General features: G+C 41.2%; 1 protein-coding gene across 4 annotated transcripts in view; it reads right to left on the bottom strand.

Annotated features, from left to right (window-relative positions):
- LOC138178199 (pseudouridylate synthase RPUSD2) overlaps positions 1–24,968 on the bottom strand; it is a 178,061-nt gene that overhangs the window by 38,026 nt on the left and 115,067 nt on the right. For all 4 annotated transcript variants that reach the window (XM_069109780.1, XM_069109781.1, XM_069109779.1 and 1 more), the window contains one exon: positions 19,644–19,731. In XM_069109780.1, the coding sequence (XP_068965881.1) occupies positions 19,644–19,731 (88 nt within the window). The remainder of the gene's footprint in view (positions 1–19,643; positions 19,732–24,968) is intronic.

A 24,968-nucleotide genomic window follows, 5' to 3' on the forward strand; every position in this document is an offset into this window, starting at 1 on the left:
AAAACGGAATCTTCCCTTAAAGCGAGGCTTGTTTGTAGTTGGACGCTCTAATTAATTGATACGCGGTTGATTAACGATCACTGCTGATAAAATCGACGAATATACAACATATATTTCCATTAATCTTGTCCGATGTAAAACATTGAAATATTATCAAGAATACGGAGACTCGCGCTAACGTTCGAATATTTCATAGCATGTGAACTTTATTTAATTGGCAAAACTACATGCATTAAATTAATAAAATACCAGGATGTCTCTACCAATTGCAATATTTATTTCGGTACGATAAAAGACAGTCAAGCAATTGGATATTATAAACGAATAAACGAATAAAATACAACGTACAGATAACAAATTTGTTCAAGCGTCGTTATAATTACAAGCTAATATTCAAAAATTAGGATAAATTAGAATAAAAGTTGCTACGCTATTTATACTCGATTTATCCTTTTACATTCTACGAGTCCTTTCTCTAGAAAACCGCTCAATTTTATTTGATATATGGCGTCGTATGATATTTAATATTTCCATAAATTTCTTCCACTGATATAAAATATTTTCATAAATGGAACGCAAGACGACGACAGCGATGGTTAAAGATCGGAAATGGAAGGTTTTTAGAGAAGGCAGGAAGGTTTCATAGAAATTTGTTGCCTTCTAGATGCTATCAAATGGGATACAGGGGCGAGAGGGAAACGAAATCGATGGATGAATCGAAGAAACAGCGGAAAAATCAAGGGAAAAGAAGCCTCCTCTGAATTCCAGACCAATCGTCCGCGGAATTGCAGCGATCTGCGCGACCAGGGATTACTCGTGGAAACCAATCGGCTCCTTTCAACCGATTGAATCGGTCGACAGAACGGTTCTCTCGGTGAATTAAACGGAAATCCTAACCAAGAATTTGGCTGGCCGAAGGGAAAACCGGATGAGAACGATCGTAAATATCGCACGAGGACGAAGGAACCATTGGTAAGACAATTCGGTGTTAATTTGCTTTCTTCCTCGATTTGTTTCTCAAACAGAGAAAACGAAGATCGAAATTAAAACTTGAAACTATCGGTCGTAATTATTATCTTCGCTATATGTTGTTTTAATTGTTACAGCTGCGTGACTCTCGTTAAGATCGACATCTCCAGACTAACGTAAATTCTCTTGAATTGGTTTTATTAAAAAGGAATTGTAATTTATACTACAAATGTCACACGATACGAAAAACGATTGACAGGTGTTCGATATACGTTTTAATTGTCTTTGCCAATTCTTGAGAGCTGGATGCCGAAAACAATACGACCGTTTGTAAATTTTTTTCATTCCCGATGTACCCTAGATACCACCGAACGTTCGCACGGCACAATTTCCGCGTCGAACCGGAAGCCATGCTGGCGTTCGTGCAGAAACACGGCAAATCAAGAAAAGAATGCGGTAGCGTTGACAAAGAGCGACGAAAACGACCGGCAAGAAACCCATCCGTTTTCTGAAAAGCTCCTCGTCAAAGGAATTCCTGCTGCCTAAACTAGAGAACCAGAACGCTCCTCAAAAGTTCGTCGAAACTTTTTAAAACGAAGAACAATACTTTTCGCGATCAAACAGATATACCAGTCGCTGTGCTCTGTCCAAATAATACTTAAACACACCTCTGTTGCGGCACAAGACGACGATAGACGGTGTAGAATCTTCGAACCGAACTATTTATTCTACGAATAAATTGTTCCAAATCCAAATGGGAGGAACAAACAAGCTGAATTCTGCTTCCGAAGAAGCGACTGTCCTTGAGCGTGTCATAAGCCTGGTTTACGCTTTAGCTCTCTTTCGAACGATATAACGTTATAAGCCTCGACAATCGTCTATGCGGTTCGGAATTTGATTCCTTCGACCAGCGAATCCAGAATAAAAGAGAACAAAACCGAAAGAGACAAAAAGAGCGAAAGAAAGGGAAAGACAGAAGGATAGAAGAGGATGGTTACGAAATCGAGCACGATTCGCGTGTTAAGAAGCACCCACACGGTCACCCTTGACGAAATAAAGAACCAGGTGGTGGTGAGCGACGAAGGAGAAAGAGGAAAGAGGAGAACAGGCTTTAGCGGGGCTAGAACACTCCAGCACGAGGGTCTGGATTACGCGGCGAGCGTGAAACGTGCCAAGAGGCGCGAAAACCGTCGTCACCGCTAGCGTGGAGGGAGAAGGGGATCCCGAAGCTTCTCCTCCTGGAGAGAGATCGTCGCTGACGATCACGACGGGGAACCTTCCGTCGCGGTAGTCGGAAACAGAAGGGAAAAGTGGGATAGAGAAGAGATCGTCGAGGAGACAATGCGTCGTCCTCCATTGCGACGCGAGTTGAGCCTCCACTCTTCGAGGAAACTGGCGAAGTTTCCGAGCAGCTACGGAGGGAAACGCTTTTCGTCGTCCGACAGCCAACCCTCTATTTCTCTCTCACCTTCGCCTTTCTCAAATAATAGAAGACTCGAGACCTATCCTACCATGCACATTCGCGAAATTCATTAGAGCGAACGTGAGATACATGCTACTTTTCGAGCTGTAATTACCGAAACTGTTACTAATCGACGCGATCCATGGGACAGACACGTACGTATACCGGTATGTCCTCGTTGTTCGATGGTTGGTAATATGTTGGGTAGCGGAAGATATATCTAGCGTTTGGGAGACCAATGTTTTACGGGCCTGCGGATATTTACTGGTCGATTGTGGAGCGTTTCTAGGGCTGGCCTGGCTTGCTGGCCGAATTGCTCTGTGGGGGTTTGGACGTTCCACGCTGCAGGGGAGTAAATGTTCCAGTGGTATCGAAGTTTGATGGATGTTTGCAGAGTTGGATTATTTTAAAACGGTGGGTATCTTCGTATGTGAAATATAAATAGAAAAATCTAAATGGTCCTGCTGTCTATTTCGGTAATGGTTAAGTTCCTGTCGGTGTCGTTGGACCATAGGTGAACCATAGGGAATCTAAATTATCTAATTTCACAGCTACTGGCATCTGTTGAATGTGTCTATATATGCCATTCAGAGATAGTTACGTCAAGGTGGTATTCTAGTTGAAGACCTAAGATATCTCGATTTACTGAAAAACTTTCGCGCAAAGTAATTTTCCAACTTCGCAAAAACTTGGAGGAAGACTTCAACGACTATCGACTTCACTCACCTACGTTCTGACCTCCAATGTAATCGATTACAGTCCGAATAAACAGACTCCTACGTCGCTCAAGGACCTCATCTGGTCAACCAACGAGAACCATCTGCCGTTACTTTCCATGAAAATTTACCAATTGTCCAACAATTGCGGAGTATCCGCCGATTAGGCCAGACGATTGTTCTTCATCCTCTGATCTAACCATTCTCTTTTCTTCTTTCCTTCGGTTCTGCTCGTGGTTCATCGACGAGCCCTTTCTGAAAGATTCTTCTGCAAAATATCTTTTCCAATAACGAATTCCTTCGAATAGCTGTTACAAACGTCCAGAGTATTTTATCTCCTGTCTATGTCTTTCGAATCAGTTTTGTAAAGACGACGATAAATAACGATAAAACTATACTACATTCGACGAGTAAGACAAACGAAGCGAACGTTCCAGCTACGATTCAAAACTTCTTGGATCGTCTCTCATCGCAATGCTAATGAAACTCTAAAATACTTTCTATAACACACATTGTTCGGGATTTGGAGTGACCGCCTGGTAATTACCGCGACGCTTTATGTGAACCAGATACGATCCTTGGGCAGGACGATCGTTAAGGGTCTACGCTACCCTAGCGCGGACCCATCATAAACAGCGGGCCTATTGTATAATCAAGGTACTTTAGGACCCCACGGAAAAGACCCATAAGGCACGCAACTTCTTTATTTTATGGTACATCTCTGGAAGGCCGGACACGCGGGTTGCCCCAAGTGTAAGGTCACTCGCGCGCGAACCTTCACGAAGGCAGCCAGCCCATCCTCGAACATACGTCTTTACCCAATGATAAGTTAGGAACAGACTTGAGACACACCCACCACGAACCTTCCTCTACGACGGCAACATCACCAAGAGTCACTCTTGCACCAGTATTCTAAGAGTCAACATTAACAGTATTCAGTCAGTGACCGTTATATTTAACAGAATAGCCAGTGAACTAAAGACAGTTGTATTCAGAGTATTAAGTGGAACCCAGTGAACTTAAAGACAGTTGTATTCGGAGTATCGAGTGGAATAAATAAGGTGAACTAAACCTCGCTCTGTACATTTATTATAATCCTCCACCTTGGACGCTAATAACGTTCAAGGCTCGCGATACCAACCGATCAGTTGTGCCTGACTGGTCGATAGTTGGTCGAGTGTCGCAACACATACAATATGTACATAAGAGTTTTCTACGATAACAGTTCAAATACTCTTGCGAGCCACTATAAGTGCGTTCCACTTGCCAATTTTCTTTTACACGCGGTACTTTTCTTCGTACGTCCCATGGATAACGAAACGCCAGTTCCTTGGCGATATTTCTGTCGAGTCACGAGAAATTCGATCGGTGGATGAGTCCTTTTTTTTTGTCAGGAATCATCGATGTATAATTCAGAGCAGAATTGACGGGGGTAGTCGGGGTGGATCTCCCCGAAACAACGCGGCGTGCGTAGTCGAGTGTGCGATTGCACATCGTCAGGCGTATTTCATCGATCAGGCACGGCCAGTGAATTTGTATCGAACGTCGAGTTGTCGCGATGCAAATTTCATCGCCACTCGCCGTTGTATCTCCTGTTTTATAATCCCTTGTTGGGAATTTTGTAACGTTGTAAATCGTAATTTCGAGCCAATCAACGCGAATACTCCGATACGTTCGATTGACGGAGGAGAAATTTCGAATGGCGCCTACTAATTTCGTTACATTACTTATGCATTACCTATACGGTAAAATAAAAACGGAATAAGTTGTTAATCGAGTTGAAGAAATATTTTTAAGCCTTTGGAGATCGCGGTGATCGCGTTCGTTCGTGAGCACCGGGGCATTTATAATAAATTCAATGAGCGAAAAAGCTTGGTAATTATTAGGAAATTATCGAAGCCTTTAAGCGTTTTTATCTCATTTTAAATCGTACATTGCAAAGAATTCATATGTATATTCGAGAATATAATAATCTTACCAATTATGCATATGAATAAATTAAATTCTTCGTTCATATATATCCACGAAAGAGTTCTAAGTAGAACGACGGGAATTTGCAACCCGTAGACTTGAAGCAAGCAAGCAAGTAAGTTTTATGTAAATTAACTTTAAATAAAAATAGAAATGAAAGACTGTTCGAGTGGAATAGAGGTAAATGTTTGGATAGAGAAATATCAATAGATGGTATTGAACAGAGCGGAACGTGGATGCACTAAGCATGAATTTACCGAGTAGCGTGAAGCGTGCAAATTCACGGACGACCCATTGACCATCCAAATTGTTGATCGATAATGTCGCACGGCAAGATGTACGCAATAAGGGACAACAAAGACTCGAGTATCTGGGACTGGAATGTACTCTCCTCTAAAGCGGCTATGCAATTAACACCCTTCCAGAGGGGCATTGTTAACACGCCTATCTAGATAGTTTGGGGATGATAAATGCTGAAACGTCTGAAACATCATACGCTGAACAATTTCGATGTGCCCAGTGGAGATTTACGAGGGAATTCTACATGGTCCGAGATTCGGATAATATTAATAGATAAATTGCTATCGTAGAAATACGATTGTTTGATTAATTTTATTTTTAAAAAATTGTGGTTCACTGCGATACTTGTTTTTATAAACACGATCGAAGAAGTGGAAACCAAATATAGACGTTCGTTTTATCTTCTAAATGCAATAACGAATATTATAAAACGTCGGTATTCGTTTCACGAAGGAAAAAATGACGCTTTAAACTGTTAAACAGCAATTAATCGAAGCTGGAAAACGTGATAGACGATTACGTAATAACGAGCTCTGTTTACCGATCGATCATAAATCTTCGTGTAGATCGCAGTCGATGTAGCTAACGATACTCTTTCAAATTATACTTCCGGAAAGGCAGCCAGCGTTTCCTGGTACCAATCAGAAATATACGCTGTTCCGTGTATCGGTTATCAGCGATCTATTCGCGGTAGTGGCAAATCGAACCCAAGAGGTGTGCGTGAGACCGCCGCGATTTTTTCCATCCTGTTCATGCAAATAATGCCAGTCGTGCTTTACGACTTCTAACGAACCTCATTGCCACTGCCTTCAATTTTATTCCCGATCTATCCTATCGATACTTTTATTCCTTTCGCAAACGAGAAATAAAAAAGGAAAAGGAAGAAAAAAGGAGAAACTACAAGCGTCACGATGATGAAGCAAAAAAAAAAAAAGAAGTACAGTACGTTATTCGAATTTTTCTTATTTTGCGTGAAAATAAATTTTCTCTCGCGTATATGAAAGAAAACGGAAAAATGTACTCCAAGCTTTCCCGAGTTTCAAATATTCGCGCTGGTTTAACTCTTTGAGCGAGGCAATGTATTCTTATTAATTAACCAATTAATTAATTTAAGTCACTAGTAACATATTAGAAACTATCCAGTTTCTCGTATTGAAAATCGAGGTACACATTGCTGTATAGTCGAGGCAAAACGTAACTGGCGATGCTATTCGATTGCACCGGCTAATGGAAAATTTTCCGACCCGGTTGCAAGAATGTATTAGGTGAGGTCACTTGGAAAATGTCGTATTTGGAAATAATCGAACAATTAGGAAATTGCATTAGGTAATTAGTTTTTAAACAACTACGTGTTTCCAGATAGATCTTGATCACACGTTGATAAAATCTATTCGATCGAATATTGGAAATAACGTATAAAGAATGTTGGCATTTCCATCTCTTAGAGGTACTCAAATCTTTTCGCACTCTAGAAGATTGGCGTCTCGGAACCATTTGATTTAGAGAAAAATTCAAGCGAACTTCTGCGATCGTTTCTGAGGAAACAATTTGTAACGTTTCACGCGTATAAAATTCTACAGAGGAAGTACTTGTAAATATTAGGTTGCCCGAAAAGTGTCTTTCTTTCGCAAACGTGTTTTTTACAACAGTGCAAGCTTCGTACAAACGTGAAACCAAGTCTGTAAAATGTCGCGGTGTTTATCTCAACGGAACAAGATGGATCGTACGTAATTCGACAAAATAATATAAAACAAAAAACATTGCGTGTCTATTATTTCCTTATAAAACGAAAAAGACTTTACGGACAACCTAATATCATCCAAGTTTCAACTATACTTTATATATAGTACATTCTAACGAAAATGACATTTTAAAGCATCTTCAGGATTAAGGAGTAGAAGATACTCCGAGTAGAATGAAAAAATACCGAATGGTTGAGGAAGTTTTCACGAGTCGATCCATCGAGCACCGATAATCAAACGATCGTCTAAATAATACGCGTCGCAAACAAGTTTCCAGGGATATTCGACTACGGTGGAATATTCAACCTCTCGACCAAACGAGAATAATCGTCCACGTCTGCGAAATTCATGGACCGACCGCGAGAGATATCGTTAAATATTTGTGTCGGTCGTTATCGAGACGCCGGCGAATGCACCTTCGCCTGACCCTCCAATCATGCCTCGTGGATATGGAAATTCGGTATTTTTCGTTTACCAGTTAACTCTCTCTCTCTCCCTCTCTCGTTCCTGTAACACGAACGATCGTAGTTTGCTTGGAGGGTGAGGCTGAAACGCAACGTCATTTGCATTTCGCGTAAATAACACGGATACGCCGTATGAAATCTTCATCCTTGCGGATGTTTCGAATTTTCAATTTGTTCTGATTTTTCCCTTCCTTGCATGTTTACAAGGTTAATTGCAAAATGATTAAAAGATCGAGGATGTAAAACGCAGAATAAATGTTCGTTTCACCCGATCTAAATTGTTTCTCTCGAGTGAAAACGATATTTACCAAATTACGATTTTTATATTCATCGAAGCAATATCTTCGATTTTGAAGAAACTCGATGACGAAACTCTTCGCGAATAATCCAGCATGGATTTCAGAAATAATTCTTTTCCCTCGCTACCCTATGAAATGTCCACTCTGAAACGCATTTTTTCCTACGTTCGCACCAATCCACTCAACTTCACTGTCTTTCGTACTGTATTATTCGTCTCGTTGTCTGCTTAACCCCTTAACCTACGATTTACGTTCGAGAATTTTGGGCCGAAAACGTAAACAAGCTATTATACATGGTGGTTGGTAACTGGTGGTACAAGCGGAAAGGGGACCATTCTACGCGAAAAAAGAAGTCGAAAATATAGAATAAAAATTTTTCGTTCGAGGCTTTGTTTTCGAGAAAATCGACTTTGAATCTTCGCTCGGTACGTATTTTATTTTATATTTTCGACTTCTTTTTTTCGCGTAGAATCACCCCGTTTCCGCTTGTAACACCAGTTACCAACCACCCTGTATATTATATTTGGCCCGAGCATCTACTACGGGCTGTGCCCGTAATATTTACGTTTGATCCGAGCATCCACTACGAGCTATGCCCGTGATATTTACCTCTGGCCCGATCATCGTATTACGGGCTATGCCCGTAGTCGTAGGATAAGGGGTTAAATATAGGATTATATAACGGTGTAAGCGTTATCGCGCGAGAGAACACAGAGGAGAGAGCGCGGAACAATCTTTATCGGATCGCCACCGCCGACCAGATGATATCTCCTAAACTGAACTTGGAGGGAACTCTTCGTGCATTCATGCGCCGTATCTAGTCGTGTAATGAGCTCGATCCTGTCATAAAACTCACGAATAAACGAGCATTCGCGAAACCAAGCTGCGGGCAAAGTGAATTTAAGGGTATACAGGTTTCTTTCTTTTTCTGTCTTCAAGCATCGCTAGATAGATCGCACTATTTTGTAACTTCATGCCTTTAGTGCAAAAGAGTTTTACGAGTTTACGCGTCTCTTACGAAATAATCTTGCAAAACGGAGACAATTGTTCGTAGGATGCTGTGTTAATTATTTTCAGTCAAATTTTAAACGTATTTCGCGAATATTCGCGAAAATTTATTTCCTAGATTAAAATTTTAATTAATAGTTTTGGAAATTAGTATACAATTGTTAAAAAGGTAAAGATATAATCGATAGGAAATATGGATAGTAGAAATATTTTGAAATAAACACGAGCAAATTGAATTATATTGATATTGATTTAGCAGAGTGGCTCTTAAGTAGAAAATCCCAGTATGCGATCAGACAGAATCACTGTGGTTTTCAATAGAGAGTATCGATTATTCAACGCAATTTGTTCAACCAATATTCTCGCAGAAAATACAAGTAGCTCGTGAAAACCGTTATCATTTTCAAATCACAAACTTATACTATTTCGAACGAGCCACATTTTACCATGCGCTGTATTTCCCCAGCCGAAATACCAAAGCCAAACGACTGGTCAAACACGATGGAATTTAAACATATACAGGCGGGTTTAGCTAGTCAAATTACGCGCATTTATTCGTCGTACACTCGAAATTTCGAAAAATAAAAATGTTTAAAGAATTAAAAACTCGCATGAAAAATGAAAAATCATCGCAACGATGTTTCCTTATCTATCGTCAATTAGAGGACGCGAAACGATCAAATAAAATTATTTACAACGAGAAACATTTCAGAAATGGATTCAGTTCGCGTTTAAATAACTAGACTAAGTTTGAACAACGTTTCGTTGACCGATCACGAAAGAAAAAATGACAACGTAAAATGATTTAAAAGTAAATATAAGAAGATGGAGGTGCAATCATCCAGCGTATTTCAACGTTGAATTATCAGTCACGAGTCAGTGAGAATCAGCAGATACATTGGCGAATCAGGCGAGCATCATTAATATTCTCACGCGTTATCGAGGAATCGCGAGGAAGAGTGGAGAAAACGCTTTCTCGCAACGTATCATTACTAGCACGCTAAATCGCGGCTCTGTATCTATCTACGGTGTCTTGTACACCCCCTGCCACCCTCCGCAGCCCGTAATCTTATCTCACTGCGAATTATACACGGCAGACAGAAGCCTGGAATTTACTGGCGGACGTGGATAGATCGAGATTACAGGCGAACTCGCGTGCGTCTCGGCGATGATCCGCGTGACAGCGCGATGGGCCCACCCGGGGAATCCCGTTAATGAGACATTTTCTCAAGATCTAATGGAAGATCGAAATGGCGGCCAACGTAGATATCTCGCGCTACGTCTTTCCACTGAAAATTTCAACGTTATCGTCAAAATGTTCTCGATACTCTTCGTTGCAATTTCTATCTAGTGAATATTTTTATTGTAATAGAACGGAAAGAGAAGAAAGAAAAATAGAAGCGAACACGCAAGAAAAAGGAACAAGTTTCGACACAGTAATTTTGCTTTGCAGCGCGACGAATCGAGTCACGTCAAAGGCGAGAAGTAGGAAATCGTCTGGCATGTAAAACCAGGCCGCAAAGTCGCGGATCGTCTCCGGTCGCCCGAGGAGAACTTGATTCGTCGAACGAAGAAGACGATAATGATCGTCGCGATAGTCAGAGTTCCCGGGAGTACAGTAACAACCGGAGAGAGAAAGAGATTAAGAAACGACGGGGGTGATTGAAGAAATATTTTTCCTCGATTCGAAAGTCGTTTGAGACGCAAAGCCGACCAAGAAAAAAATATAGCCAACGGGAGAGCGAAGCAAACACGGAAGGGCTGAAAACGGGAATTCGCGAGTATATTCCATTGGCTGTTTCGTAAATTACCTATCGATTTTAGGTTAATTTTTCCTTGGAAATTTTAGTTGAAAATTTCTTTCTTGTATCAGCGATGGAAAATAATTTTAGTGAATTTAAAATAACGAAATAAAAAATATGATAACTCGACAAGTATTTTATAGTTTTAGACTTATATTTAATAGCAACGACGATAAATATTTAACAAGAAGGTTACTGTACTGAAATTTTATGGTTGATAGTTTCCGCGTTAGAGACGAAAATCGATTTTGATAAGTTTAAAATTATAAGACAAGAAGTACGTTGACCGTATTCGTTCAGAGGATGGATGTTTCAAAATTTTAGTTCCTGAAATACACGTCGTCTTTACAAAGTGTATTTTGGCTAGGGTTGTATGTACAATGAACCAAGCTTCGAGAGATACCCTGTATATCTACAACCAGGAGCTTCTTGTCACAGTTTTTACGATGTGTGACAGGCCCTCGCCTACCTGTCCTACTTTAATAACAAGAAAAGGTTGAAAGAAAGAGTTTCTCTACATCATTGTACTCCAGTGACAGAGCCAGTAATAATGGCTAGGGGTTCTTCCCACGGAACAGGCGAAAAGATACTTTAAAGTCGCGGTTTTCAGACACGACTGCGTACAGTAATATATCAAGTACATCGAGCGTGTTTGATCGGTACACCGATTACTTGCTTGATAAAACTAAAAACTTTGTAAAAAGCTTTGTCGACGAGTTTGACTTCCGAGAGTCTTCCTCGATACGACAATAGAAATAAGAAACATATAAAAGCGAAGGAGAATATCATCCTTAGGAAGACACAACTTCTAACCACCGCGAAGATCTTATAAAACAATCCACGAAATAATTTATCTCGCGTCGGAAACGATCAACATCGCCGTAATACGCACTACATATAAATACCACAACCACGATGAAGGCGAATTTGTTCTCCAGCGGCTTTCCAGCGTGAGAGAAAAAAAAAAGAAGAAAAAGAGAAACGAGGAGGGAAACGGGTCTTAAGACGGCGAGATCTTCGCGAGCCAATAAAACCGTTTTGCCTCGGCTTCTCAAGATTCTGGAAACAGCCTATGAGACAAAAGAAGAGCATTTCTGTAACCGGTATATACGAAGATAGAAGAACGAAAGAAAACCCGGAACATTCACAGAGACACGAAAATACAACGTTCTACAGCCACCTGCCTGCTAATTCGAAACCTTCTTCGATCTTCCGGGAATGAAGAAGACTTCGTTGAACGAATAAGATTTTCTAAAAGGAGTGGAGAGACCAAAAAGGCAGGGTGGAAGGGAGGAAACAGAGTAGAGGGGAAGAGAAGGAGTTATAGAGGGTGGAGAGGAAGAGAAAGATAGCCGAAGTATACCGTGAGCCAAGGATTCCTCTAGCCAATAGCGTACTCTTGGCTCCTCCAACCGAGAGATAGGATCGGATCTAGATTTGAATCACGTAGAAGCTCCACCCCTCTATCTTCGTTGTATACACGGGTATCAGCGATGTCGGGCTGATCGTTTCGCTATGACCCCCGAGTGGCGCGAACGTTGCATCGACGTAGCTCGGCTAACGGTCCCTTAGATGTGATCCAGGTCCGAAGGTTCGATACGACCCAGGGGTCGGATTTAATTGTCGCGAGAATCTTGCTTGGCGAGCTCCGTGGTCTCGTAGTTTGTTTGCTTGGTTTGTCGGTGTTTTAGAAATGCAGAGACGAGTCTTTGTTCGTTCGCCTGTCGGGGTTTAACGATGAAAATTGAGACGGATTATCGGAGACGATAAGGTTAATGGGGAAACGAATAAATTCAACGATCCGAGTGCATTTGGGATCGTTTTGAGGTTAAAGAGCTGGACTGAAATTTGATACGAGGATGGAAATTAAGATGGATTATTCGATATCGACGATTATTTAGGAAAAGAAGGTGAATTCGATAAACTGGATACGACGATATTCGGAGTTATTTTAGAACGGGAGACTCGTGTTTCTGTTTCATTTGGCTATCGACGAATCGAAACTCCGTAGCCAAGAGTATACGGAGCGCAACGAAAGCGTATACAGGGAAGACAGAGAGATGGAACGGAATACTCGTTGGGAATATTGGTTGGCCGTGTCACAAGTCTCCGGTAATGGAATGCGTTTCTCGCGTTAAGGGGACGTCCATCGAGAATCGGAGGAGAAGCACACCGGTGGGCGTGTGTCTTTCGAGTGGCATTAATAGGTCTTTGTTTCGTTGGAGGAGGAACTGGAGGATGCTCCGGCAGCACGTCGTCAGCCGTGCGAGTCTATTATTCGAATGTGGAGCAGATATCGGTTGTCGATATGCCAGTAGGTCTAAATATTCGATCGATTCTCTCGTCTACCTTCTCTTCTCTTCGTTTCCCTTCGTCTTCGCGATCCTTCCCCCTCTTTCCTCTCTTTGCTCTAGTCAGCTCTCTGTGTTCTCTCAGACACTCGAATCCTTACGTGCCTTCGCGCACACCACCCTTTCCTTTTCACTCCGCCACGACTAACGCTGTTCCCGTTATCGTGAATTCGCCACTGAAACTCGCTATAACGAACCGAACAGGCAATCGATAGACATCGAACGCGACCAACGTGGTCTCGCCACCAACTTGCACCGATTTCCCGCGGAATTGCTCGCCAAAATCGCGTACTCAATGGCAGGAATAAGACCGAATACGTTCTACAGTTACTTCACGAAAATACGCAGAGTTCGGAGAAAATATATCTTTCACTATGCTTTTATTTATATATGTCGGGTTTACGTTAGAATTAGGGTTAGGGGCGTGAAACGAATCTTCGTTTGGATTACACATTGTCGTTATGCGATAGAGAAGACATTGACTAGTGCAAATACGATTATTATAGAATTGGACAAGTAACCGTGGTAATTAGATGCTCGAGAAACTAATGACAATGATCCTAGGTTCAATAGCGAATCCGTGGTCAACGGGATGATAGATGAACATGCTCGCAAAATCCAAGTCGGACTCTTTGTTAAAACGTGGAATATCCACCGAGCGTACAGACGCTAAGTAACTCGCTAATACGACCTCACGAGAGAATGACTTTCCGTCGCGATGATGCTGCAGAGGAAAACTATGATGGAGCGTGTCTAAGGACACGAGATCGTTGGATTCGTCGAGGATAGCCTTCGTTCAGAAAGTAAGGGAAATTGACGTTGCTGCTAATTGGTCAATCTCCACATCGATGGTTAGAAAAAGATGCTAGCCGCCCTCGAGGGAAAGCTGCTAGTGGGAGACGTCGTTCGTTTAGAAGATAGAAGGAAGATAGAGGAGATCTATTTTTTTAACGTATAGTTAAATATATATAGTTGGGACAAAGACTGTTTGTCTGTTTGAAGGACTTTAGGTAACTAGATCTCAGTGTTTATAACGGCCCTCGGGCTAGCTGATCACGTACTGTGGAGACGCGTCGACATCTGGTAACCATCATACCCGAAGAATAGGATCTGCGTGTGGCGAGCCACGGGACAGAAACCGTTGGAACGTTTACTGTCGCGTGCCGTTACAAATATTTCTTTTAAGAAGAGCTATAGAATCACTCCGTACCTTTGTTAGAAAAAGCGTTCATCCCGTGACCGCGGCTACGTTCGGCGACTGGCTGTCGCCGCGAGCCCAAGCTCATTATCACAAATCTCGAACAAATACAATCGGAACGAAAGACGACAATTGTTTAATTACGCCTATGATAGAATCTAGGTTACGGTGTTAGGGGATTTTCCCGAAGTTCCAAAGGAACAAAGGAAGGCTCCGATGTCCTTTCATCTCCGACATATAAATACAGCTTTGCTTGTTTTGCTTTGTATTTAACGACAGAAAGCTTGTCTTGAGATCCAACGTTGATACAGAAGTGGTATAACCTTGGTAAAATCAGCCAGAAGTCAAAGTATTTTTTCAATTGTGTCCATAAAGATACGAATTTATCGCAAATATCCGCGGACTATTATATCCGCAAACTCGACGGCGAAAAATCGATCAGTTTTGAAATCGAGATGTATTTATACGAAAAAGGAAAAATTCGTTTGCTACTTTGCAATCTCTTTAATGGAAACATCGCGATGGAAACAAGTATTCTTCTAGAGTCGATCGATATTGGAAAACGCAAAGATTTATCGGTCCTTTTTGAGTAAAAGACCGACAAGAAGTCTGAGAAAGTTCGTGGAACTTTGGTTCTAAGTGGTGGCACAACTTATCCTTCCAGAAGGTAGAAAGAAGATTAAAGGATTTCTCAGAAAGCAAGATAGGAGCAGGAATATTTAGCTACTCGAATCCATCTTTGATGTATTTTATAACTGAAATTTGGTTGCTTGGCATCAAACTTTAAAACTCTATTTCGTAACGTCCATTACTCGAAAACGTTCTAACGAAGAACGTTACCTATCTCCGTTTAACTATACATTTTATTATCTTCGTCTAATCGTTTCTACCATTTTTTTTCTAATTTTGCTTGAAAAAGAATCGTGGTCGGTCCAATTACTAAAGATATCCTGTATAATAGCATAAGAACTCGTTAAACGCAAGAAAGTCTCCTTCGGACGTAAAGGTTAATACCGTTTTAATGAATAAAATATCGCAAGCTCTTCCAATATTATCTACGTTCTCCGTTACTTCTCTGATACATTGGACGTAAGATATACGGCTGTTTCAAGAGAAACAGGCAATTTAGATTTTCCGAAGAAATCGTTGAAGAAATCACGATATGCCTTAAACTGCTTCGTAAGAATATCCTTGCAGCTCTATTATCGTATATATGTATATTCGGCGGTTCTATCTCTGAAAAGAGATCGTTATTAACAAGAATCTTCGTCTTCGCCTCGTTTATCTTCTTCGGAGGATACGAATATCGAGAGAGCCCCAGGAATCGTATTTTCTGTCGAGGTTGAGGTTGACTGATCGAAGGACGGCTGGATGAATTTGTAATAAAAAAGTATAATGTATAAGTTTATGCTGATTCAGATCCTTACTCTCTTAGCGTTACTAGACAATGCAACGATAGGAAGCACGTTCATATATTTATAGCAAAAGGATATTACCAAAAAGGTTAATCTTATAGCTTCGGCTAGAGGCTACAAGGAACATAAATAGAAATCTGTTTATTAGTTCCAAAACATAATGTATATTCAAGGGTACAATAATATGCACCGCTCCTTATTTAGAATATTTCTGCGTAATAGCAGTCTCCAGGTTATATATATAAATAAATAAAGATGTAGAGTTTCTCTTAAAGTAGTTACTTCAACATTTTCGACGTTCCTTTCGCTCCTTCTCGCAACGTTCTTCGTTATCGACGAGTAAACGTTATTTCCACTAATGAGCATAGCCATAGCTGCCTATCAGTGTTCGTCTACCAAACGATTCCCGTGGAACGTCGATAATGCGGCACGTTGGCTGGAAACACAGAGGCAGCCATCGCCGCGAGCAACTACTTTAATTACCGAACGTATTGACACTCGATAAATCGACTTCGTCGACTCGTTCCACCGATTCCGGCTGCAGATTCGTTTACAGTCCACGATCCGTACCTATACACCTATTTCTGCTTAATAAACTCTCGATAAACGGCCTCGTGCGGTGAAATCGATTGATTAGTCGCGTGTCTAACCGAGACAGTAGCTGTAACCGGCTTTTTAATTAACGTTCGTCAGTATCGTTGAAAGAACGTCGTCGGTTTCTTGCAAAGAGTTTATTGTTGCTGCCACTCGATAAGGGAAGTACACTTTCGTTTAATTGTGAAGTTCACCGACTAACGAAAGAGGAAACCTTTGTTTACCCTATGGCCATTGTTGCCCGGTTAAATGGCCACGAGTTGTCCCGATCATCTTTTACAATTGCTCGCTCGGAGCAATGCTTCACATTATTTACGATCCACATTCACGATAATCAAATTACTAACGAGTTACTGAACTTTAAAGTTCCAGCGAATCGTCGAATCTTATACCAGGTATGTAAATATGAAACCGGAATTTTTGTATAGAAAATACACGTTTATTGTATGAAAATGATTAAAAATATTTTATTCGAAGTATTGCCCATCGCTAGCTATACATTTTTCCCACCTGCCTGGCAATTGGTGGATGCCACGCTAAAAAAACTGTCGCTCTTTTGAGGCAAACCAGTCATCGAGCCATTTTCGTACATTTTCGTAAGAAGCGAAGTGCTGGTCAGAAAGTGCGTGTCCCATCGATGCAAAAAAATAGTAATCGGATGGAGCCAAGTCTGGCGAGTAAGCCGCGTGCGAAAATATTTCCCAACCGAACGCTTCGATCGTTTCCTTGACCGGTTTTGCTGTATGCGATGGTGCATTATCACGAAGCAAAATTGCTTTGTGTTGCCTTTTTTGATATTCTGGTCGTTTTTCACGCAAAGCTCGATTCAAATCGATCATTTGTCGTCGGTAGCGCTCGGTATTAACGGTTTCGCCAGGTTTTAACAGCTCGGTGGTCTTTTTCGGCGGTCTTCCACGTTCTTCGTTCCTCGCGTCAAAATTGCCACTTCTGAATTTTTTAAACCACTCGAAGCACTGTGACTTACCAAGAGCATGCTCGCCGTAAGTTTCGACAAGCATTCGATGCGATTCTGCAGCAGTTTTCTTCAAATGGTAACAGAAAATCAATGCTGTCCGCAAATCGTAGTTTCCAGGCACAAAATTTGACATGTTCAACGCTATTACAAACTATGCTGTTGTATGAAACTTGTATTGTTCCGAGTCGAAAATGTTTGTGAGATGTCAACAAAGACTTTTGGCATCAATGATGCAGTTTAGTGATAACTACATTATCAGCTAGGGCCATCTATAGGCAGATTCCGGTTTCATATTTACATACCTGGTAGACACGTTGTAAAAATGCGAGGTAACGTTCAACAAACTCCCGAACGTTTTAAGAACGAATAACGATGTTACGAATAGCGCTTTTATATATGAATTTTGTAAAATACTCTGCTATGTCTCACTCGCTCTTCCCGTTTCTCACTCTCTGTCTCTCAACATATTTACGACAAAACGAGTCAACGTAGGACAACGGCGGTTAATTCGTACAAGGTCCTCTCTCTCTCTCTCTCTCCGGCTAATTAGTCCCGCTTGGTTCTCAGACGGTGGCTATTTAAACGGACAATACGATAAACCGTGGAAAGGAATAAATTACAAGCTCTAATAGCTGCCAGAGTGCCAGAGAGATTTCAGCTGCTCATGGGACACCTAATCCTGCTACCATCCTAAAAGTCATCCATACTTTCGACTACAGCCACGAGTATCGGTTTCGCTAGAACTCCTCGTCTCTTCGTTCTTCGCGATATCGCAAAGCGAAAGGGGGTAACTTCCCGATCCTCCTGGCGAACGCCGCGTGCAAAGCTCTTTGAATTAATTCGCGTTTCCCGCTAACGACCAACGAAGAATCGCTCGAATAAACAAAACTATCAAAGATTCCTCGATAATCTGGCGTTTTAACGACGCTGTCACAACGATAGAAAATACGAAACCTGCTAAATACCATGTTATTTCCATCCCTTTTTATCTTTCATCGGGAAAGAAAGGATTGGAAAAGCGATGAAAAAGAGGGAACGATACGCGTTAATCGCTTCATCTGCATTCCCGACGACCTTACAACGGTAACTGCAGCCTTTACCGACTCTCTCTCTGTTCGTCAGGTAATCGCGGATAATCCCGCGAATGGCTATGATTCGAACAATGATCCCGACTGCTGCCTCTCGTTTCCCGGCACCAGCGGGTTGGTCGACGTGGTTCGCAATGCCAACGAAATCGAATAGCACGAAGGGGAAGAGGGTCGAAGGGAAAAAAAGCTCTTTCGGTGTTTTCGTTTTCATCGACCCTGCCCGGGATCGAGCTATCTCATGCCTGTAAGCTTCGCGACGTTGCACGCCGTGGCGCTACGCGTGGAATGGTATATCCAACACGGCATACTGTCATTTTTAAATATCTGACAAACGAATATCTGTCAAATGGCTATAGGCTATATGCTCGGAGGTGCTTATTTTGCCAATCGTCTTCGCTGACGATCGATTCGATATCTTGTTGCAATTGTTTAAAAGAATTCGTCTCTTCTGACCACTTGTTGGATCGAACGACGAATTATCGAGGAACTACCCTTGTATCGATCCAACAAACTGCACCAATCCCCAGATACACGTCATACAGCCAATCGATTGTATATTCTCACGATCCGTTGTACGATCGAAACGCGGATCAGCGCGACATAACAGAACGCTGCGCGTGTTTACCGATAAAATAGAGTTACCGATTCACACGCATCGTCTAATTGTCAATCTATGTCTAATTGACCGCCAGCGACGCTGTTGATCGACGATCGACCGTCATAAATCCGTGCGTTAACTGTTAATTGCTGATACATGTAACGTCTAATGGCTCCCCGAAGGGACACACTCACACGCCACGCAGTTTTCACGAAGCAATTTATCGGATAATATCGGTTCGCTCGTGAATTAACCGAAGTACGATACTTTCCAAAATAATTTAATTTTTGCTTTAGTTAACCCTTAGTTAACATTCGATACACCGAGCAAATTTTTTATTACTGCAAGCGGATATTCCAAAACATAATTATTCTTTTAATCTGCAACGACCGTAGTCGTCTTTCTGGAAACATCATAGCTACACTACAAAAACTTGCAACTACTTTTCCAATTGCACCTCCGTCCGTGTAATCTACCGATTTCCAAAATTAATGCCGCAAATATCGACGATAATAGTGTCCTTCGCCTCGATCAAATTTTCTAAAAAAATATTCCGAACCAAGTTCGTTTCGAAAGATAGGTTTTTCAGAATTTTTATTTGAAATTTCCGTGGAATACGTAGTACGTAATTCGAAACTTGTTAACGATAGTGTATACCGGGGTTAAAGATAAAACGGAGGGCATACTGACCGTTCTCCACGTAATAACTGGTTTCATTGTACCGTTCGTCTGTGAATCCTGGCCTCTTCGCTTTCAAAGCTTTCGTTTCCAATTTCGCCTGCAAGAAAGAACGTAGATAAGTGAACCGTATACCTCGTGATCGGTGCCTGACACATGGCCACCGGAAACTCGAGCCAGAGAAAATGAACGAGGATCGAAGGGGCAGAGGATCGTTCGAGCTCCCGCCCAGGGAGCGTTCCATCTTTTAGCAATGGTTAATTTTCGGGGCGGACTTTGGGCAAAGGTGATCGTGGCGTTCGTTTCTGGAAAGAAGTCTTCGAGGCGATCGGTTTCCAGGTGTCGGAATAACGAATAATTTGAAGGAAATTGGATTGGATGATTTGACGTTTTAAGTATAATATCGCTGAAAGATATTCACACGCTTGCTTCTTTTTGTTCACAATATTTAATTACAATCGAGAAGGTTAAGAAAAGTAGCAAGAGAATAACATCGTAAAATTTATCCATCGAAAGAAACTTCTTAAACTATTTCCCACCTAATTACACTCTTTTCGAATTGAAAAAATTTCCCGATATCGATAAAAATCTACCGAATCGAGTTTTGTGCTAAAAAAAAAAAAAAAAGATTTTTCTTTAAGCCGAACAAAAACACAATTAGATCGGATAGTTTGAAAAGTCCGTGGCGGAGTTAATAACGTATTCGCTGTCATAAATTCTTCTATCTGGAACAAAATGAGAAGAAGAAGAAGATCCGTAGAAAATGAACAAGAATTTGGAAATTGTGAGCGAAAGGGCGAAAATATTGGAGCGTCCATCGAAGATAAGACAGTGTAATAATTTGCAGCGGGATTTCTCAACCGCAGTTAGTCGTTCAGTAGATAGCGACCGATGTAGTCAGACATTGAGTCCGCGTTCTAGCGGCTTTTGGTATTTAACATTTGGTATTTAACATTTAATTTGGTAAATAGAATAGAACAGATAGAAACGATATAAGAATATCGTAATATGATAAAATTTACCTTTAAAAGTTAAAATACGCGACAGTAAAATTGGCGTTTGAAAATGTCAAACATGAGTTTTGTCGTTTAAGAAGCTTCTTTTTATCCTCAGCTCGTTTAATTTTCATGCTATGAATTAGGCAGAGAAGGATTTTGCAAAATTCTAGTAATAATATTTAAAACCCGTGGGCGCGTTAACAGATACAATTTTAAAACAAATAATTTAAATTTTATAATCTTCTTCGGCTATTTTCACAAGAACATGACATACATGTAGATAATATTACGTACTTGTGATAATTATTTTGACATTAATTCGTACATTTGAATAACTTTCGACGAACGTTGTTCATGCATTATTGATACAAATCGTCCAAAGTGTTTACATAATTGTGAGCGGTAGTGTATATATATTAATCATACAGTATCAATGCTAATTATCGCGTTAAATTGAGGATAAAATTGCAAACCGAAGGAAACGAGGTTAAATATCGGTAGCGAACGTACGGAAGAATTTATTACGTTTAAAAAGTATGAAAATAGGATACAATGGAAAACTAAAAATGCGATACGACAATAATGTAATACAATTTGAACTCGAAATGCCAAACAATCGAGCGCTATAAACGAGCGAAATTTCGCTAAAACGAAACATCTCCTCTGTCTCTACCGCGAAAAAACCAAAAGAAAAAAAGAGAAAAAATCGAAAAACACGGGAAAAAACAAACGAAGACAAACACGGAGGATCGTGACGCGTCGCGACCATTTCCGGCTCGAAGCTGCGGTCTGACAAACCCGAGCAGAACGGAACAATCTTCCCTTTGTTTCACGTGAACCAAGCAAAGCGGCGTTGTGTTCCAGCGCGCGGCCAGCCTTCAATTATAGCAGCCGAGTTGCGCCGCTCGGTCGGCCGAAATAAATTTACCCGTGGCCGACATTAATTCTCTCTTCGATCCCGTGCCAATAATTCTTTCATCCTCGTTGTCCCGCGGCGAAATGCTCCTATTCGTGACGGAAGCACACGATCCAACGTGACCATACTTGTTTCTTTTTTTTTTTTTTTTTTTGTTTCTTTTAAGATTGCGCGAATGACAAAGCTTGGAGTTTAGAGGAATGGGGCGCTTCTAGCAACTTTTATCAGAGTCTGGGAATAATTATAGACTTAAGCACATTTTCTGCGTTATTTCTGTAACATTTTCAAGAAACCGCTGATCGTGCCTGGATACGTTAATCGGAATTGTTTTCGTAAAGTTGTTCGCATCGATATAAGATCCATGTCACGTAAGAATAGATGTAATAACTGAATTTGTGAAAAATTCCCTCTTTCCTTTTTCCAAATTCCTTCCACGTTAGAATCACTGGAGAAATATACGTGCTGCCGTGTATTCTTTTTCAGGTACGATTACGCCATTTATAGGTGGAGCCATTTATACCAGCGGCGAGGTCTTTTCACAAGATTCGTATCGCCGCTATAAGACCAAAAAAAAAAAAAAAGAAGAAGGAAAAAGACAGGAAGAAAAACAGAAAAAGGGAGAAAAAATAGACTCGAGAAGAATTGTAAGAGGTATTTTTGAAATTTACCATTCAGCCGGGTCGGTGAATTTCGCGGAATCCATTAAACGTCCAGACGAATTAATTAAAAATTTTCCCAGGACGAATTTACTTTGGGATCGTAATCCGCTTAACTGGCTCAGCTTCATTTAATAAGCATAATTAATTAACGTTTAATCGATTTCAATCTAGCTCGTGCCTCATACTTCTGACTTTCTATTAAAAAAAAAAAAAAAAGATAGGATACAGTCCTGGCATATTTTATCAAATTTTCCAGCGTCTCGTTATCCGATACATTGAAATTATCGATATCGAAGCAAACTTCGCTTTACATCTAAAAACATTAGTCGATTAAAAAAGCAATTTCTGCCCCATCATATACTATAAAAAACAAAGTAATAGCGCGCGTTTTATCGACGAATAAAATTGCACTTAATCTAAACGCGTCCCTCCTAGGTTGCGCTCCTAAATATCCATTCTATTAAAATCGTTGATCACGTCGACAACCATTACAAGGCCTGTGAAAATCATGGCTTGGCTCGTATTAATATCTGTTAATCAGCGCGATAATTAAAGGCTCGGAACGACGTCCGGATGCGCGATTTTCGCACACCCGGAACAAACGGCGCATTACGTTAATGGATCCTAATATTCGAGAGCCTGTGTGCTCTCGACAACGAACATCTCGCTTATACGTGTTTTAATTAAGACAATAATTAGTCGAAACATCGACCCATGTAAATCCGATTGGTCGGTCGCGTAACACGAAATCGCGACGTGCAAACAATTCTGTTCGAGGACCGATCGATACTATTACGTCGAGTAATAGAAACAACGTAATCGAAAAGCTCTTGCATATTCCACCAATAATATCCATTGATTTCCATTGTTCGTACGTATACCATTAACATTTTCGTTATCGATCACCGCCGCGTACTTTTACTGAGAAGCGACTTGTTGTTCTATTAAACGACAAAAGCACCCTATCAAATTCGCAAACGTTCGAAAAATATTAAGATTCGAAATCCTCGAAAAATTGGTCTTAAGCTTCGTACGCAGATAATCTCGGTCTCGTTGTCTCTAGCCATTTAGAATTCCATTAACAGGCGACGCAACTGTATGGTAATTCTTGATACGCTTGCAACATTGCGCAGTATGTATATCCATGCTCCGGGTTGAAACGAGTTCGGGAAAGTTCACGTCGCGGATAAACCTTAATCGAATGCCAGGTAGAGCTCGATGTCGATGTCGATCCGATTTTTCCAAATTCTAGCCGTGTTCCAGTGTCCAGGCAACGATGATCAAACGGCACAGCTCGGCCACTTGGTCAGCGACAAATTTAATTTAACGAGCTCGTGCGACCGTGAATTAACGTTGCTCGTTCTATTTCACAGGGATCTCGTCCTGTCGTGTTAGAATCGGCCCACCGATGGTAACGTTTAAATCGCAATTAAATTTACATTAGCGGCCGGGCAGGGGTGCGAAGTTAATCAGGGCTCTGCATAATCACAGGAAACAGCGTCGGTAGATTCGATATTGACCATGCCGATGAAACGTTCGGATCAGGTCCGTTGAACAGGGCTACAATGAACGATGCTTTAATTCTTAGCTCGTTTAATATAGCTGTTTATTCTTTCAGTCAGGTTGTTCCTTGACTAAAAACTTCTGTAATTGGAAAATTAATTGCGGAACAACGATGAGACAATTAATAAAAACGTACCAACGTCGATGCAAGTAAATTATGTAATCTATTCTTGGCAGAAAGGAAATGACGTATAGAGGAAACGGGGAATTCCTACCTAAAGAAGTTATTACGTTCAATGGCACAAAATTCTCAGTGCCGTATTCTGAAATATCCTGAAAAACTTGAACCAACGTAAGAAATCCTCGACTCTCTCCTTCTCTCTCGACTTTATTAATATTTCCCTTCGTGCGCGAGCTCTCGCCTAGCAAAAGAAACAAAAGGGAACCAGAGAGAAAGAGAGAAGGTAAAAGAAAAAGAACAGGAAAGAGAAAACAGCACGTTCGATCGCGGAATAAAGCGTTCCGTGTTCCAAACGCGATACGATGTTAGAAGACTCGACTTGTAGAAGTTGCGGGACCGGCAAATAAAGGGAAAGAAGCGGAGGTGGTAGAAAAAGGAGAGCAAGAAACCACCCTAGGCTGCGTTGCCGTTCCACACGGCCGACTTATGTTTCCATCTGCACGAATTTTCGCGCCACTCGGCCCCGTGTTCTGGACTTTCGGCTGTATCGACCGGCCCTCGAGCCACCCCTCGACCATCTCCCTGCCACCACCAGTCACGCTTTCTGTCTGCAAGTCAATGTCTCCTTTCCACATCGACCACGCCGTACTCGTTGCCTCGGGCCTTCTCTACTTCCACCCTCGTGAATTCCGAGGCCGCCCCATTCGCCATTTAGGCTTTACCCACCTTCGACTTTTCCTTCCTGCTTCGTCTTATCGTAAGATCCTTCCTTTTTTTTTCTTTTCCTCCCTCTTAGGTAGGCGAGACAGATAATGCGAGTGGAGAATCTTAGCATCGAGGGATCGAGTTAAAGCTGTCCTTTTTCTTTGTTTCTTCTCCTTTTTTTCTCCGAAGCGTTAGAACGAGGATCGAACGTGTAAGGCACGTGGAAACGACATAGCGCGGTCGTAAATCGAAATTTCGATTTAGATACGGTCGATTTTTATCGCAACGTTCTTCAAAATCGTGTTATTTCCACTTACTCGTGATCTAAATCGAACGTAGATCAAACCGTTGTTTCAACCAGTTTTCGAAAGATTG

The sequence above is a fragment of the Bombus flavifrons genome, chromosome 3 (assembly GCF_040668555.2).
Source record: "Bombus flavifrons isolate JBK064 chromosome 3, iyBomFlav1_principal, whole genome shotgun sequence".
Classification (NCBI taxonomy): domain Eukaryota; kingdom Metazoa; phylum Arthropoda; class Insecta; order Hymenoptera; family Apidae; genus Bombus; species Bombus flavifrons.